Genomic DNA, 18,801 nt, shown 5'->3' on the forward strand with positions numbered 1-18,801 from the left:
CTGAATAGTCTCCCAGTCCCTGCCACTGAAAACATCCCTACAGTATGATGTTGCCACCACCATGCTTCACCGTAGGGATGGTGCCAGGTTTCTTCCAGATGTGACGCTTGTCATACAGGCCAAAGAGTTCAATCTTGGTTTAATCCAACCAGAGAATCTTGTTTCTCATGGTCTGAGAGTCTTTAGGTGCCTTTTGGCAAACTCCAAGCGGGCTGTCATGTGCCTTTTACTGAGGATTGTTTTCCGTCTGGTCACTCTCCCATAAAGACCTGATTGGTGGAGTGCTGCAGAGATGTTTGTCCTTCTGGAAGATTATCCCATCTCCACAAAGGAACTCTGGAGCTCTGTCAGAGTGACCATCAGGTTCTTTGTGACCTCCCTGACCATGGCCCTTCTCCCCCGATTGCTCCGTTTGGCAGGGCGGCCTGCTCTAGGAAGAGTCTTGGTGGTTCCAAACTTCTTCCATTTAAGAATGATGTAGGCCACTGTGTTCTTCAATGCTGCAGCAATTATTTGGTACTCTTCCCCAGATCTGTGCCTCGACACGATCCTGTCTCGGAACTCTACAGACCTCATGGCTTGGTTTTTGCACCGTCAACTGTGGGACCCTATATAGACAGGTGTCTGCCTTTCCAAATCATGTCCAATCAATTGAATTTACAATAGGTGGACTCCAATGAAGTTGTAGAAACATCTCAAGGATGATCAATGGGAACAGGATGCACCTGAGCTCAATTTTGAGTCTCATAGCAAAAGGTCTGGATACTTATGTAAATAAGGTTTTTCAATTTTTCATTTTGAATACATTTGCAAAAATGTCTAAACCTGTTTTCACATGGTCATTATGGAGTATTGTGTGTAGATTGCTGAGGAAAGGTTTAATGTAATCAATTTAAGAATAAAGCTGTAACGTAACAACATTTGGAAAAAGTCAAGGGGTCTGAATACTTTCCGAAGGCACTGTATATTTAAAACGACACACATAGCCTACCTACTGTATATGTACATAGAAACTAGGTCAAATAGGGGAGAGGCGTTGTACCGTGAAGGGTTGCTTTATCTGTTTTTTTTCAAACCAGATTTACTGTTCAACTGAGCAATCTGAGATGGGAGTTCCATGCAACCATGGCTCTATACTGTATAATTGTAGCAGGGTGCGTAATAGGTGGCAGAGAAGTCAGGCGCATGAGAGCAGAACTGGGTAGTAACCGGAGATTTATTAAGCAAAACCAATGGCATCCAGAAGATAAATGGGCACAAAAATAACCCGCCGTGCACTCATGGGGAACGTGCACAAGCACTACAATAAACAATCCCACACAAAGACATGGGGGGAACAGAGGGTTAAATACACAACAAGTAAATAAGGGAATTGAAACCAGGTGTGTGGAAAAACAAGACAAAACAAATGGAAAATTAAAAGTGGATCGACTATGGCTCGAAGACTGACGACGCCGACCACCGCGCTTGCCCGAACAAGGAGAGGACCCGACTTCGGTGGAAGTCGTGACAATAATACTGTATGTTTTATTGAATTTTTCTGGTTTAGGAGACTGTGAAAAGACCCCTGATGGCATGTCTGGTGGGACAAGTGCGTGTGTCAGAGCTGTGTGTAAGTTGACTATGCACACAATGTTTCTTATAAAAAGAAGAAGTAATGCAATCAGTCTCCCCTCAACTTTTAGCCAAGAGAGACTGGCACACATGGTATTGAATTTAGCCCTCTGATTACAATGAAGAGCAAGATGTGCCGCTCTGTTCTGGGCCAGCTGCAGTTTTTCTACGTCCTTCTTTGTAGCACCTGACCATATGACTAGGTAATAATCAAGATAAGATAAAACTAGAACCTGCCGGACTTGCTTTGTGGAGTTTGGTGTCTAAAAAAGAAAAGAATCTCTTGATCATGGACAGACCTAGCTTTTCAACCGTTGAATCAATATGTTTCGACCATGACCGTTTACAATCCAAGGAATTTGCAGGAACAGGCACAAAACGAATGTGTTGGTCAGAGGAGAGCTTCCCATCCAATATGACATAAGCACAAATGGGAAAACCATCAAAGCATGTTTATTATATAATTGTCTGGTGATTTATGAACTTGCGTGGATATATCCACACAACTGATGCCGGGCAAGGCTTGCCTCACTGCAGTAAAGCCAAAGCTATCTTAGCGTGTGTAATGACACTGGTCTATTTTGGAGGAGAGGCTGACAGGAGAGATATGTCAGCTGTTCAGCATTAGGCTTTACCAAAGTAGGAAAAAAAAGAGAAAGGGCCACTGGCTGACCATCGGCTCTGGAGACCGTGTGGTAGGCTAGCCCTCCAACCTGGGCATTCTCTCTCCTCGCCAAACCTTTGTTGTTAATCTTGAGGGATTTGGGTTGAAAGAAGACAAGGATCGGACAAACCTTTCATGACAGGCGGACAGTTTTGGCAGCTTTTTTGTCCAGCTGAAAGTGGTATTTTTGTAAGGATACTGAGAGGGCATGAGAGGAAAGAGATTTTCCCAGAATACAGCTGAGCAGGCTTAAGGTGGGTACACCACCGTGGGTGGTCAGAATTCTATTTCTGATACTGTATGTTATTGTATCAAAAGAAATCACTGCCATTGACCATTTTCTGGCGCTTGTTAATATGCGTCAGGAAATTGATAATGATTGGGGACCATAATGCTCGTTGGTCTGAGAATTATAATATTGCAGGTGTTCACGTGAACATTTACTATAACTTCAAAGCTGCTTGGCGTTGTATCTATCTGCTGTTCTGCTCTATGTTCCTGCAGTGACAAGTTGTGAGTATGTCATCCATCAATTAGTAATGTAGACTGAATATCGTACTACGTGCTCACACTAGCCAGTTGCCCATTTGGCCAATGTTAATGTGATCCAGTTGTTTAGATTTTTAACTTCCATGGAAATGGATACATGGAAAATGACACAGTCCCGAGTGGGAGATGCATGATGGTTAATCATATACTCTCTCCACAGCTGTTTGGATATATAAATATGTGAAGTGACTTTGGCTGACCTCCTTTGTCGATAACCTTATTGGGTTTCGTGGCATGAGGTCTGTGAGACAATGTTGTCTGAGATTGAGAATGTGTTTGTATTTCTGTATTGCGCACACGGCACCACGTGAGTAAAACCGATGTGACGTGGCAAGTCATTTGATGAGGTCTTGTCCTTGGATGGCCCTCCGCCATTATCAAGCTTCATGCCCCTCCGAGTGGGTGGAGTCTTAATAACCTTTCAACTCAGCGATTGGTTATGTTTTTGTATTCTATGTCAGTCAGTCATACTGATTGACACCTTTCGTTTGTTTAACCTATTTTGAGGTTAGTGGAGTCTCCTAACATACAAACTATACATGTAGACTGCTGGAGGGGGCAGCACAGCTGACGCTAAATTAGTGATGCTGAGCTCAGCCATGTCAGGTGACAGAGATTACTTGTCATCTTCATGATGTCGGGTGCCAGCCAGCCATGCCACATCACAGTATAGCCATATTAAAGTTTCGCTCTCAAGTCCACATTGGTCCTTCATTTTGAAAAATGTCTGCGAGAGTGAGAGAGTGGAGGGGTTATTTACAAATAGAAAGGTTTCCTTGACTTATAGCATGTTTTTTTTTTGTATGTATCAAACTGTGCCGTTTTAGTCCTAGGGACAACCTAGATACGGACAAGGGGAAAGCCAACCACTATCAGAAGTGGTTGAAGCCACCCCTCCTGACGAACCATGGGAGACAAGTCTGGGAGCAAAGTAGCTGCTGCAAGTAAGGCTATGCTGTTACATTTCTTTTGACTTTGTGTTCCGCTCTAATTTATTCAATATTCAATGACCCCCCCCCCCCCCCACACACACACAAACTTGTTGGAACATGTCTTACTCTCTGTCTACAGAGAACCAAATCCATCTCCGGGTAGTGAAGGGGCTGGAGGATGTGGATGTGCGTGAGAGGGAGGGCTGCACGTTCGAGGTGACCCTCAACCTGTCCTACATAGCGGGCACGTGGACCAAGGACGGGGTCAGGCTACAAGCCAAGCCCACCTGTCACATCGCTGCCCATAAGAATAAACACACTCTCACCTTCACCCGGGTCACCGTAGGAGACACTGGCCTGTTCTCCTTCCAGACTGACGGGAGCCAAAACTGGATCCAAACCTCAGGCCAACTCACTGTCATAGGTAACAGCATGACAGAACACAACAGTGGATAGGAATAATGCAATGGGGACAATTGTATGACCTTCCCTCAGTCTATCGTTTCTGTAATAGCTGCAAGTCTTATTGCCTGTCTGTTTCTATGTTAGCCGGGATATTTTCTCACTGACTTACATTTACATTTAAGTCATTTAGCAGACGCTCTAATGGCTTGGCGAAAAATACATGTAAAATCCCAGATAAATCCCAGTACAGACCACAATACATCATAGCACATAATTTGATCGAATCGCATACTGGATCTCTAGGTAATGTTGGGCCTATCTGTCTGTGTTTGTCTCCCTGTGGTTGTCTGCCAGCCAGAGACATACAGATTGTGAAGGAGTTGGAAGATGAGGAAGTGACTGAGAGGCAGAGCGTGACCTTCCTGTGCGAGGTCAACTGTGAAGACGTGGACGGGCGTTGGTACAGCGACAACACCAGGATCAAACACGGAGACAACGTCAAGATCAGGCACGAGGGTGAGCATGGGCCACAACTGAGCCACAATGTGTTTATAACTCCGTATACTACCAATGATACGTATTAACCCTAGATGACTGACAGGAGGCGCTGTTGAAATGCGGAGAAAGTTTAACCTTACTAAAAGCGGACAATTAACACTTTTTATAATTGTATAGTAACAGCTTTAACAGGTCTATTATCTATCTGTCTGCCTTAGGCATTTCATCACTTTACCTGAAGCAATCAAAGATGACTTCATAGTGGCTTATAAGTATGCTATAACACACCGTAACAAAGATTAGGATGTAGTAATCATGATGTGCTGCTCATTGACAAAAAAACAACATTAGAATTATCACACTGATGGTCGTTATAATACTTTGAGGAAGAAGTGACCAGCGCTATGTTGCTGTACATTATAAGTGGTTATAAACTGGGTGGCTCGAGCCCTGAATGCTGATTGGCTAAAAGCTGTAGCGTATCAAACTGTATACCACGGGTATGTCAAAACATTTATTTATTTAATTTAATTTATTAATTTTTTATTTTTATTTTTTGGCCGCCCGGGTGGCGCAGTGGTTAAGGGCGCTGTACTGCAGCGGCAGCTGTGCCACCAGAGACAATGGGTTCGCGCGAGACATACAGATTGCACAATTGGACAATTGGCATAACGTCGTCCGGGTTAGGGAGGGATGCACAATTGGCATAACGTCGTCAGGTTAGGGAGGGTAAGGCCTGTAGGGCTATCCTTGTCTCATCGCGCACCAGCAACTCTTGTGGCGGGCCGGACACATTGGTGCCGGGTTGGATGCGCGCTGTGCGGCTTGGTTGGATTGTGTATCGGAGGACGCATGACTTTCGACCTTCTCTCCCGAGCCCGTACGGGAGTTGTAGCGATGAGACAAGATAGTAGCTACCACGAGATTGGGGAGAAAAAGGTGGTAAAAATAAAAAACAAACATTTATTTTTACTCTTCTAATCACACCGCGTTGTGTCATGCGTAAGAACAGCCCCTAGCTGTGGTATATTGGCCATATACCACACCCCCTCGGGCCTTATTGCTTAATTCTAATTATACCTATGATGCACTAGGAGTATTGGTACACGGAATTATGAGTCTATATAAGTCTTTATGTATGTGAGTGTATAACTATGCTTATAGGGCATTATTACTCTATCGTAGTGCATTATGAGTACATGTATAATGCATTACGCATATGTTCTTCCTAGAAAGTGTTACCATACTTTTTTACTGTCCCCATTAATGTTACTGTCCCCCTTACAACAAACACATACTTAAATACATGCAAAGCCTCTCATTGTTCATTAAATAGCATCAGCAATCCAGGGGTTATACACACAATTGAAAACTACTAATGAAACACCTATTTCCATCTGAATACAGGTAAAACTCACACCATGTGCTTCAAGTCTGTCAGGCCAGCAAATGCTGGGGAGATCAAATTCACTGCAGACAGGGTCTCCTGCTATGCAACTCTCACGGTAAAAGGTGAACAACATCTATTTTTAGAATCAACGATCTCGATGTTCGTCAATGACAAAAAAAACTGTCATCTGGCCTAAATTGGCTTCATCAGGTGAAGCTTTAATAAACAATGGTTCAGTGTTACCCCTATTTCCACAGAGCTGCCTGTGCAGATAGTGAAGCCTCTGAGAGTGAAGATTGCTATGTACAAACACAAAGGACTGCTGGAGTGCCAGGTGTCCAGGGCCAACGCCCTGGTCAGGTGGTTCAAGAACAGGAGTGAGATCCAACCCAGCAAGAAGCACCAGATTGTTAGCGATGATGTCTACAGGCAGCTGCACATTGATGACGTGGCCTCATCAGACGAGGACACCTACACCTGTGATGCTGGCGATGACAAGACCTCCTGCCAACTACTAGTGGAGGGTGAGATGCTCAATGTAATTCCTTCTGACTTATTGTCAGGTCAGCTTAACATACTAGTTCCAATATTTTTAGGCTAAATGTCCATAAGCAGTTTACAAACAGACCTTCATATAAAGTATTACACCCTCATACTTATCCGTAAGTCACCAAAACACATCATTCAACTAAACATACTACATGGCTAAAAGTATGTGAACACCCCTTCATTAGTGGATTTGGCTATTTCAACCACACCCGTTGCTGACAAGTGTACAAAATCGAGCAGACAGCCATGCAATCTCCATAGACAAACATTGGCAGTACAGAAGAGCTCAGTGACTTTTAACGTGGCACCGCCATAGGATGCCACCTTTCCAACAAGTCAGTTTGTCAAATTTCAGCCCTGCTAGAGCTGCCCCGGTTAACTGTAGGTGCTGTTATTGTGAAGTGGAAACATCTAGGCTCAGTCACGAAGTGGTAGGTCACACAAGCTCACAGAATGGGACCGACGAGTGCTGAAGCGCTTAGCACGTAGAAATCATCTGTCTTCATTTGCAACACTCACTACCAAGTTCCAAATTGCCACTGGAAGCATCGTCTGCACAAGAACTGTTCATCGGGAGCTTCATGAAATGGGTTTCCATGGCTGAGCAGCTGCACACAAGCCTAAGATCACCATGCACAATGCCAAGCATCGGCTGGGGTGGTGTAAAGCTCGCTGCCATTGGACTCTGGAGTAGTGGAAATGCATTCCCTAGAGTGATGAATCACGCTTCTCCATCTAGCAATCCGATGGACGAACCTGGGTTTGGCAGATGCCAGGAGAACGCTACCTGTCCGAATGCATAGTGCCAACTATAAAGTTTGGTGGAGGAGGAATAATGGTCTGGGTCTGCTTTTCATGGTTTGGGCTAAACCCCTTATTTCCATTGAAGGGAAATATTAACGGTAAATTCTAGACAAGTCTGTGCTTCCAACTTTGTGGCAACAGTTTGGGGAAGTCCCTTTCCTGTTTCAGCATGACAATGCCTCTGTGCACAAAGCGAGGTCCATACAGAAATGATTTGTCGACATTGGGGTGAAAGAACTTGACTGACATGCACAGAGCCCTGACCTCAACCCCAACACTTTTGGGATGAATTGGAACGCCGGCTGCGAAGCAGGCCTAATCTCCCAACACCAATGCTCTTGTGGCTGAATGGAAGCAAGTCCCTGCAGCAATGTTCCAACATCTAATGGAAAGCCTTCCCAGAAGAGTGGAGGCTGTTATAGCAGCAAAGGGGGGACCAACTCCATATTAATGCCCATGATTTTGGAATAAGATGTTTGACGAGTAGGTGTCCACACACTTTTGGCCATGTAGTGTATGTTCACACTGATAACCCAACTATCTACATTATTCACTTCCTGGGTGTACACTTTCCTTTGAAGTAGCTCTAAGTGATGATGCTGATCCAATGTGTGCTCCCTGTGCATGCAGAGCAGGCGATCAGCATAGTGCAGGGGCTAAGGTCTGTGGAGGTGACTGAGCCCAGGGAGGCCCTGTTCCAGGTGGAGACCAGCCTGAGGGCAGGGAGGCCCCCAAAGTGGACCCTGGACGGAGAGGTCCTGATGGACGGGCCTGAACTGAGCATAGACCGGCAGGGGACACTGCACACCCTCTGCTTCATCAGCACGGACAGCTCTATGACCGGCCCTGTGCAGTTCAATGCCGGGAAGAGCCGCTCCACCGCACAGCTCACCGTGAAGGGTAAGGTTGATTGTCACCAAGTGGAAGTTGGAACGATGCCCTGCTTACTGTTGACAATGACCCTCCAGGCACTAGGGTAGAGTACTATATTGTGAGAGGTGTTTCCCGTTGCAAGTGTTTCCCGTTGCTTTGCTTTTTAATCCCTTAAACAGACTAAGATACAGTATTATATCATTATCCATCCCTGTACCTTTCCAGAGCGCCCTCTGAAAGTGGTCCAGCCCATGCCAGACGTGGAGGCTAAAGAGAACAGCTCGGTCACACTGAGGTGTCAGTTTGCCCCCTCCCCCAGGGTGGTGCGCTGGTACAGGGGCCGCACTGCCCTGCAGACATCCAGCAAGTACAGCATGAGGACCGAGAAGAACCAGGCAGAGCTGACCATCCAGGGCCTCAAGGAGACCGACACTGGCCAGTACAGCTGCATGGCTGGAGGGTCAAAGAGTACAGCCAAGGTCGATGGTGAGGATGCTGTTGATCATACAGTATTAAAGAGAACAACAAATATTTTTCAGGGACAAAGCTTCAACGTTCAGATGGTTGATCATGGAAATCAGCTTCAAGCTTGATGAAGTGAAACTCTTTGTATAAATTGTCATCTACACTGCTTCGTCTATACTGTGCAGCTTCAGTGATAATGCCAGATAAGCTGGTGTTTGGAGGATACATTGGCATGGGTGTGGTTACGCCAGAGACGAAGTCGAGGGCCGGCAAACCGTGTCAATATATCCTCCAAACACCGGCTTTGAAGACATTATCAAATAAAATGTTATTTGTCACGTGCCGAATACAACAACCTTACAGTGAAATCTTTACTTACGAGCCCTTAACCAACAATGCTTTAAGAAGTTAAGAAAAATAAGTAAAATGATGTAAATAAGAAATAGAGTAACACAATTAAACAGCACCAATAAAATAACTATGCATAGATAATAAACAGAGAGTAGCTGCAGCATATTAGCGGGCCCTTTGATTAACTGTTCAGGGGCCGTATGGCTTGGGGGTAGAAGCTGTTAAACAGCCTTTTAGACCTAGACTTGGCGTTCCGGTACCGCTTGCCGTGCAGTTTGCAGAGAGAGCAGTCTATGACTAGGGTGGCTGGAGTCTTTGACAATTTTATGGCCTTCCTCTGATACCGCCTGGTATAGAGGTCCTGGATGGCAGGAAGCTTGGCCCAGGATGTACTGGGCCATACGCACAATCAATCAATTAAATGTATTTATAAAGCCCTTTTTTACATCAGCCAATGTCACAAAAGTGCTATCCAGAAACCCAGCCTAAAACCCCAAACAGCATGCAATGCAGATGTAGAAGCACAGTGGCTAGGAAAAATTCCCTTGAAAGGCAGGAACCTAGGAAGAAACCTAGAGAAGAACCAGGCTCTGTGGGGGGCCCAGTCCTCTTCTGGCTGTGCCGGGTGGAGATTATAACAGTACATGGCTAAAATGTTGAAACGTTCACAGATGACCAGCAGGGTCAAATAATAACAATCACAATGGTTGTAGAGGGTGCAACAGGTCAGCACCTCAGGAGTAAATGTCAGTTGGCCTTTCATAGCCAATTATTTCGAGTTAGAGACAGCAGGTGTGGTAGAGAGAGAGAGTAGAAAACAGCAGTTCCGGGACAAGGTAGCACGTCCGGTGAACAGGTCAGGGTTTCATAGCCGCAGGCAAAACAGTTGAAACTGGAGCAGCAGCATGACCAGGTGGACTGGGGACAGCAATGAGTCATCAGGCCAGGTAGTCCTGAGGCATGGTCCTAGGGCTCGGGTCCTCCAAGAGAAAGCGAGAGAGAGAGGAAAAAAGAGAAAGAGAATTAGAGGGAGCATACTTAAATTCACACAGAAAAGACAGGAGAAATACTCCAGATATAATAGACTGACCCTCACCCCCTAACACATAATCCATTGCAGCATAAATATGGAGGCTGAGACAGGAGGGGTAGGGAGACACTGGCCCCGTCCACGATACCCCCTGGACATGGTCAACCAGGCAGATATAACACCACCCACTTTGCCACAAGCACAGGCACCACACCACTAGAGGGATATCTTCAACCACCAACTTACTACCCTGAGACAAGGCCGAGTATAGTCCACGAAGATCTCCCCCATAGCACAAACCCGAGGGGGGCGCCAACACGGACAGGACCCACTGAACAGATGAGTCTTCAATAAAGACTTAAAGGTCGAGACCGAGTCTACGTCTCTTACATGGTTAGGCAGACCATTCCATAAAAATGGAGCTCTATAAGAGAAAGCCCTGCCTCCAGCTGTTTGCTTAGAAATTCTAGGGACAATAAGGAGACCTGCATCTTGTGACCATAGCGTACGTGTAGGTATATATGGCAGGACCAAATCGGAAAGATAGATAGGAGCAAGCCCATGTAATGCTTTGTAGGTTAGCTGTAAAAACCTTGAAATCAGCCATAGCCTTAACAGGAAGCCAGCGTAGAGAGGCTAGCACTGGAGTAATATGATCACATTTTTGGTTCTAGTCAAGATTCTGGCAGCCGTGTTTAGCACTAACTGAAGTTTATTTAGTGCTTTATCCAGGTAGGAGGAAAGTAGAGCATTCCAATAGTCTAATCTAGAAGTGTCAAATGCACGGATACATTTTCCTGCCTCATTTTTGGACAAAAAGTTTCAGATTTTTGTGATGTTACGTAGATAGTTAACAGCTGTCCTTGAAACAGTCTTGATATGTTCGTCAAAAGAGAGATCAGAGTCCAGAGTAATGCTGAGGTCCTTCAGTTTTATTCGAGATGGCTGTACAACCATCAAGATTAATTGTCAGATCCAACAAAATATCACTTTGTTTCTTGGGACCTAGAACTGGCATCTCTGTTTTGTCTGAGTCTAAAAGTAAAACTACCCTCTGTAGTGCCTTGCAGTCGGAGGCCGAGCAGTTGCCATACCAGGCAGTGATACAACCAGTATGCTCTCAATGGTGCACCTGTAGAATCTTTTGAGGATCTGAGGACCCATGCTGAATCTCCTGAGGGGGAATAGGTTTTGTTGTGCCCTATTCACAACTGTCTTAGTGTGTTTGGGATATGTTAGTTTGTTGGTGATGTGGGCACCAAGGAACTTGAAGCTCTCAACCTGCTCCATTATAGCCTTGTCAATGAGAATAGGGGTGTGCTCAGTCCTCCTTTTCCTGTAGTTCACAATCATCTCCTTTGTTTTGATCACGTTGAGGGAAAGGTTGTTGTCCTGGCACCATACGGCCAGGTCTCTGACCTCCTCAATATAGGCTGTCTCATCGTTGTCAGTGACACTGTTGTATCATCTGCAAACGTAATGATGGTGTTGGAGTCGTGCCTGGCCATGCAGTCATGAGTGAACAGGGAGTACAGTATTGGACTGAGCACACACCCCTGAGGGGCCCCCGTGTTGAGGATCAGCATGGCAGATGTGTCGTTACCTACCATTACCTCCCGAGTGGCGCAGCGTTCTAAGGCACTGCTTCTCAGTGCAAGAGGCTTCACTACAGTCCCTGGTTAAAATCCAGGCTGAATCACATCTGGCTGTAGGGCGTCCCATAGGGCAGCGCACATTTGGACCAGCATAGTCTGGGTTTGGACGGTGTAGGCTGTCATTGTAAATAAGAATTTGTTCTTAACTGCCTTGTCTAGTTAAATAAAGGTTAAATAAAACATATAAATAAATACTACCTGGCGGTGGCCAATCAGGAAGTTCAGGATCCAGTTGCAGAGGGAGGTTTTTATTCCCAGTGTCCTTAGCTTTGAGGACACTATGGTGTTGAACGCTGAGCTGTAGTCAGTGAATAGCATTCTCACATAGGTGTTCCTTTTATACAACGGGTTACCAACATATTCAAATAATGATTTACATATTTTCATTAAAAACTTTACTTCAATGAATTTATTCATACTATTTCCTCCTTCCACAAGACATTGTCACGACACAAATCTTTGGTTGCTACCCAAGCCGGCTGGTCGTTCATTCTATTCGTTCGGTTGCCAGAGACGCGACCCAGTCATTAAGTATTTTTGTTCTGTATCTATGGATGCGACCCAGTCATTTGGTCGAAATGTTCTATTGCCATACTGGCTGGCAACGTTCTTATCCCTTGCTTGCTAACTAGCCAACTACGGCTAAATTACAGTCACATCAAACAGTGCAGACTGAATAACAACAAAGTAGCTACATTTTCATTTGGTTAAGCTGTTTTCTAGTGACATTTATTTGGATAGATCCAATACAATGAGCTAATGATGTGTGATTTCACCTGGCATAAATAATGTGCTCTCTTGCCTGGTTTTGTTGTTCAAAGGAGCTAGCCAACAACACAGCTACAACAATCACTTCAAACTGAAGCTGGAAATACTGCAAATTAGCTGCACTTTCTTTCATTTGACCTGTTTTCTATTGATATTTCTTTGTATGTATCCATAGAAATTATGCTGATTCATGATTTCGACTGGCTGAGAAAATCTGCCTGCCTGTCTGTCTCATCCCGACTCGAGATTCGTTCATTACTATGCGACAACTGGAGATCGAATTTGAATAATAAGACAATGTTGCAGATGTCGGAGAGACAGACAGTAAGGTTTAAACTATTCTCCGCTGTTGAAAACCAAAATGTTAGTCTAAAGGAAATGCGAGATAATGTCTAGATGCTTTTTATAGTGGAGATCAAGTTTATAAATTGCCTGGCTGGGCTGATGAGACAGTGGATTGCGCAGTCAGATGGAACAGAGTAAATAGACATTTAAACATCAGAGATTTAGCCGGTGGTAACTTGTGGAAAAGACTCTGGCTGAAATGCGGTTATAACTAATCAGCATTCAGGATTAGACCCACCCCTTGTATAAAAGTTAGATATTAAAGACAAGAAACCCCTTACACCATGGATATGAACTATATATACTTTTTTTCAGTGCGAAGGCTGAAGATCGTAAGGCACCTGGAGCACGTGAAGGTGGAAGAGGATAGCAACGCCACATTCACATGTGAACTCAACTACGTGGTAGCCAATGTGCAGTGGCTTCTGAACGACAACCACCTCATCGCCAACACTGTTACCAGGATTCAGAACATGGGCACCATTCACAGCCTCACCATCAAAAATCTCCGCCCACAGGAGAGCAGGGTGACCTTCAAGGCTGGCCTTCTCACTGAGTCCACCTCCCTCAAGGTCAAAGGTACAGTTGTCACTTTTCACTTGTGAGCTGCCACTGCAAGAGTAATTGAGAAACTAATGTAATTCTAGTGGTTGTATGTTCCTAGTCAGTATAGAGTTTGTTTCTCCCCAATCTGGAGATCTAATTGGAAAATGAAGCAAATATAGTAGACTTGGCATTTCTGAGATCTGAAGATGATTAAAATTATCTCCTTAAGTAACTCTGAATGAGCAAGATATCTATCAGCTACTGATGCATGGAAGAACGTAAGAGATTTGGATTAGATCAGTAGCTAATGTGTTCGTACTGTTTTTGTCTCCTCCAGAAAAGCCAGCAGTGTTCCTCAGGTCTCTAGAAGACATGTCAGGGGAGGAGGAGGGGAAGGTGTGTCTGCAGTGTGAGACCTCTAAGGAAATGGCAACCCCCGTCTGGAGGAAGGATGGTACGGTCCTGGACAGCAGTGACAAATATGAGCTTCTCATGTTTGGGAAGTCCTTAACGCTCATCATCCATAGTCTGAGTAAGGATGATGCAGGCCACTACAGCTGTGACTTGGGCACCAGCCAGACCAAGGCCAAAGTCACTGTACATGGTATGTATGGTCCAGATCATCAGTGAGGTCTGGTTCAGAAATAATTGGACCAGAAATCGATCTGATCCATCTGATCGTCAATCAATTGTCCATCTGATCACACTGAAATCTCCCCCCACAGACCTTCACATCACCATCGCCCAGCGTATGAAGACCGTCTCTGTTCTGGAGGGCGAGAGCTGCAGTTTCGAGTGCATCCTCTCTCACGATGTCATCGACGAGCCCTCCTGGACCTTGAACGGTCAACTTGTGATCAGCAACAGCCGCATCCAGATCGTAAACAAGGGTCGCAAATACAAGATGACCATCAGAGACGCAACTGTGACTGAAGCCGGGGACGTAATCTTCTTTGTCAAAGACCTCAGCTGCAGGACCATGCTGTTTGTCAAAGGTGAGTGTCTGAAATGTATACGAAGCTGGGTGTCATCATAGCCAGTCATGACCTAATCTCTCGAAAAGCAAAAAGAGTATTGCCCTCAAGTAATATGAATTACTCTATAATGTGTGTTTGTTTCTAAAGAGAACCTATAGCGACATATGTCTCTGATGTGCCTCCTATGTGCCTGCTGTAAACATATGTGTCCCTAGAGAAAATCTGATGTAATATGTAACCCTACTCCTGTAGAGAAGCCCGTGCATGTGTTCAGGGACATGATGAGCGTTAAAGCCACCCCAGGGGAGAACGCTGAGCTGAGCTGTGAGATCACCAAGCCTGAGGCCTTCATCCGCTGGCTGAAGAATGGCCATCAGATCAGGCACAGCCCCCCCAAGTACGAGATCAGTGTGGAGGACCACCTGGTACGGCTGGTTATCACGAACACCTGCATCAGAGACTCTGGGGAGTACTGCTGTGAGGCTGACGGCATTGCCACCCGGGCCAAGCTGGAGGTCAGAGGCAAGTACTGGGTGGTACTACATTATTTCTGTAACAGTGTAGTGCTGTTTAGCAAAGTTGTGGATTTGTGTCACATGCACATTAGATTAATTGTGACTAAACTTTGACTCAAAGCCTCAAGACTCAGGACTCGACATTGACTTGAACGACTTCTTTTAAAATGTTCTGGACAGTTTTTGTACTGCTTTTGTACCATGTTGTCGCTCCACACACCTGCTCGGGTGTAGCACACAGGAAGTGCATTTAACCCCTCCCACCCCTGCAGAGCTGCAGCACACATTTGCTCGGGAGCTGCGGGACACACGGGCCGAGGAGAAGAGCAAGGTGATGCTGGAGTGCGAGACGAGACTGCCGGCCAAGCGGGTGACCTGGCTGAAGGGCATGGCAGAGCTCCGGGCGGGCAGGAAGTATGTGATGAAGCAGAAGGGCGTGGTCCTCTACCTCACCATCAGCTGCCTGGAGAAGGTTGACACCGACGTGTACACCTGCGATGTTGGCACCATGCAGAGCCGGGCGCTACTGACCGTGCATGGTAAGGCCATAGAAATAGAACGAATAGAACGCTCTTTCCCATTCAAGTCAGCATTCAGTGATAGGTGGAATGGCAGGCATTTTGAGTATACCCATTCTATACAGCTTGCGCGTTTCATGTTAAATCCCTGTGTGTGGGATCTCTGCAGGTCAGAAGGTGTTGATCATGGACGAGCTGGAGGATGTTGAGTGTCTGGAGAATGACACGGTGATGTTCAGGTGTCGTATCTGTCCCAGCGATTATGTTGGGGTCAAGTGGTACCTGGATGAGACCTTACTGTACACCAATGAGCTGAATGAGATCCAAGTGATCCCGGGGGGTTACCACAGCCTCACGTTCAAACAACTGGCTCGTAAAGACTCAGGCACCATCTCCTTTGAAGCAGGCGACAAGAGGTCCTACGCCTCGTTGCTTGTTAGAGGTAATGTCAGCGTAAAGTTGTTCTGTTTAATGAACATCTATTAACACACTGTACTATTACAACAACTATTCACAACATGTAAATGATGTGTCAATCATTTTTGTCCAGAGCGTATGTATTTGACATGTTGTCTATGTAATCTACCCTTCCCGTGGTAAAGAGAGACGTCCCACCATCACCAAAGCATTGGAGGACTGTGAGGCCATTGAGGGAGGCGGTTTGGTGCTGGCGTGTACCACCTCTAAGCCATGCCACATCCTGTGGTACAAAGATGACTGCCTAATGTGGATTTCCTCGAGGTACCACGTCAGTCGCTCAGGTAACGAGGCCAGGCTGACCATCAGGGAGGTCAGTAACAGCGATGCTGGGGTGTACGAGTGCAGCGCTGGGTCGGTCAGCACCAAGGCTGTCGTCACTGTAAAAGGTGAGACCAGGACCTTTATTCCTTCATTTTATCATGTTGTTGTCCTTCTTACTGTGCATTTGGCATCACATGTAAAGTAGTAATGTATGGGATAGTGGTCATAGCCAAATATGATAACAATTATTTCAAAAGACAAAACAGGATTACTTCTTTACCTGTTTGCTTTACAGCACCCCCTAGAGTATTCTTGTCAAAGTGCAATGTACAGTATTACTCATTGGGAGATGCTGTCCTTCTTTCTATTCCAGCCATTCCAGCTGAGTTCACCCAGCCGCTGCAGAGCATGGAGGTAAAGGAGGGGGAGGATGTGACCCTTTCCTGTGAGTTCTCCCTGCCGGGGGTTGCGTTCCACTGGAGGAGGGGCTTGGAGACCCTCAGAGCTGGAGAGAGGTACCTGATGAAGCAGAAGAGGTCCTTCATCTCTTTGACCATCACTGGCCCGAAGCCTCAGGACTCAGGAGATTACACCTGTCAGTGCCGAGACCACAGAACCACAGCCAGCCTCACAGTCCACGGTAAAAGCCATCCTTGCTTTTCATTTCAATTTCCAGGATGCATCATATGGAGTAAAAAAATAAATAATCAATAACTTTGCAATGTTGCATTATCACACCCACAAATTAAACCCAATCTATCTGAAGATTAATGGAACTATTTTTCATAGACATTTTCCATTGTCATTCAATTTTCATGCCGGTTGGTGGTTAATACTAAAATATGGCTATTTACTCCCCAGCCATCCCCGTCTCCTTCACACAACAGTTGAAAAATGTTCAGGCCGAGGAGGGCAACAGTTTAACGTTGCGCTGTGAGCTTTCTAAACCAGGAGTCCCTGTGGAGTGGAGGAAAGGGGAGGAGCTGTTAAAGAATGGAGTGAAGTTTCAGATAAGGAAGAGAGAGACCATATCGGAGGTTCAGATATGGAAAGCTGTGCCTGAAGACAGTGGAGTCTACAGCTGTGAGTGTGCAGACCAAAAGACCACAGCCACCGTCAAAATCAGCGGTAGGAAGTTTCTCAGCCTTATTATGTTCTTATGTAGAGCTAATCTTTCCTGAAGTTACATTTTATAAATGGACATTTCGGCAATTTAAGGCAATTTAAAAAAATAAATAAAAATGTTTGTACTATTCTCATATTTTCTTTCTTCATGTTTCTTCAGCCCTGCCTGTTACCTTCAAACAAAAGCTGAGGAACGTGCATGTCGAAGAGGGGAACAATTTGGTGTTACACTGTGAGCTCTCTAAACCCGGAGTCCCTGTAGAATGGATGAGGGGAGGAGAGGAGCTGCTGAACAACGGAGAGAGGTTTCAGATAAGACAGAGAGAGTTGGTGAATGAACTGAAGATAATAGATGCCAAACTTGAAGACAGCAATATCTACACCTGTGTTTGTGGCAATGTGGAAACCACAGCCGGTGTTACAGTCACAGGTAAGGGTTTGAGACAACTGAGAAAATATTTAAATTCACATTGAATTCATATCTGATGTGAACAAAATTGTATGCAGTGCATCAGCATGAAATCACAGTCCTTTAAGTGAATAGGAGGCATTCCATGTCTCTCATTGCCATGGTGTCTTCCAGCAATTCCCATCACTTTCAAGCAAAAGCTGAGGAACCTGCAGACTGAGGAAGGGAACACCATCTCGCTGCACTGTGAGCTGTCTAAAGCAGGGGTGCCAGTGGAGTGGAGATTGGGAGGAGAGAGGATACTGCAGAATGGAGACAAATACCAGATCAAGCAGACAGACTCAGCACTGGAACTCCTCATCAGGGAGGCTCTGCCAGAGGACAGTGGAGTCTACAGCTGTGTGTGTCGAGACAAGAAGACCAAGGCCACTGTCAAAGTCATTGGTAGGGGGGAGGGGAATGCTCTGTGCTCTAATGAAACAACTGTCACTGGTGTTAATGGCACATAAACTTGGTTAAACTGGAGTCGATGTCTGCGCCCCCTGCGCACATCTAATTAGCATAATAATACAAAATCCCCGTAAGAGTCTGTCTCTTTAAGCTAGAGGTATCTGTCACGGCTTTCGTCTGTAGAAGGAGGAGCGGACCAAAATGCAGTGTGGTTGTTATTCATTTTATTATAATAAAGAAACTATACACTATAAACTAACAAAATAACAAACGTGCGAAAACCTAAACAGCCCTATCTGGTGCAAAACACAGAGACAGGAACAATCACCCACAAACACACAGTGAAAGCCAGGCTACCTAAAGATGGTTCCCAATCAGAGACAATGACTAACACCTGCCCCTAATTGAGAACCATATCAGGCCAAACACAGAAATAGACAAACAAGACATCCAACATAGAATGCCCACTCAGATCACACCCTGACCAACCAAAACATAGAAACATACAAAGTAAACTATGGCCAGGGTGTGACAATATCTGTTTTTTGCATGGGTTATGTCTGAATCCTCCCCGTCCGCCGACGTCGTATCCGCCAACTTAACCAGAGCCCTTAGCTATAGTGTAGGG

The 18,801-nt window shown here is 45.4% G+C and overlaps 1 protein-coding gene and 1 long non-coding RNA gene across 2 annotated transcripts in view; both read left to right on the forward strand.

The window, feature by feature from the left end:
* The first annotated feature begins 2,293 nt into the window (after positions 1–2,293).
* Positions 2,294–3,972, forward strand: LOC135512560 (uncharacterized). Its single transcript, XR_010451430.1, has 3 exons — positions 2,294–2,532; positions 3,655–3,771; positions 3,899–3,972. It is a non-coding gene; the product is annotated as an uncharacterized LOC135512560 (long non-coding RNA).
* Positions 3,973–4,032: 60 nt separating this feature from the next.
* LOC135511428 (obscurin-like) overlaps positions 4,033–18,801 on the forward strand; it is a gene marked incomplete at its 5' end in the record, with an annotated part of 63,840 nt that continues 49,071 nt past the window's right edge. Inside the window, 15 exons of the mRNA XM_064932936.1 lie at positions 4,033–4,183; positions 4,519–4,680; positions 6,070–6,174; positions 6,310–6,576; positions 8,036–8,305; positions 8,504–8,764; positions 13,208–13,471; positions 13,776–14,042; positions 14,164–14,433; positions 14,668–14,937; positions 15,203–15,469; positions 16,563–16,829; positions 17,051–17,317; positions 17,475–17,744; positions 17,898–18,167. Of these exons, the coding sequence (XP_064789008.1) occupies positions 4,033–4,183; positions 4,519–4,680; positions 6,070–6,174; positions 6,310–6,576; positions 8,036–8,305; positions 8,504–8,764; positions 13,208–13,471; positions 13,776–14,042; positions 14,164–14,433; positions 14,668–14,937; positions 15,203–15,469; positions 16,563–16,829; positions 17,051–17,317; positions 17,475–17,744; positions 17,898–18,167 (3,628 nt within the window). The remainder of the gene's footprint in view (positions 4,184–4,518; positions 4,681–6,069; positions 6,175–6,309; positions 6,577–8,035; positions 8,306–8,503; positions 8,765–13,207; positions 13,472–13,775; positions 14,043–14,163; positions 14,434–14,667; positions 14,938–15,202; positions 15,470–16,562; positions 16,830–17,050; positions 17,318–17,474; positions 17,745–17,897; positions 18,168–18,801) is intronic.

This window comes from Oncorhynchus masou, chromosome 24, assembly GCF_036934945.1.
Source record: "Oncorhynchus masou masou isolate Uvic2021 chromosome 24, UVic_Omas_1.1, whole genome shotgun sequence".
NCBI lineage: Eukaryota > Metazoa > Chordata > Actinopteri > Salmoniformes > Salmonidae > Oncorhynchus > Oncorhynchus masou.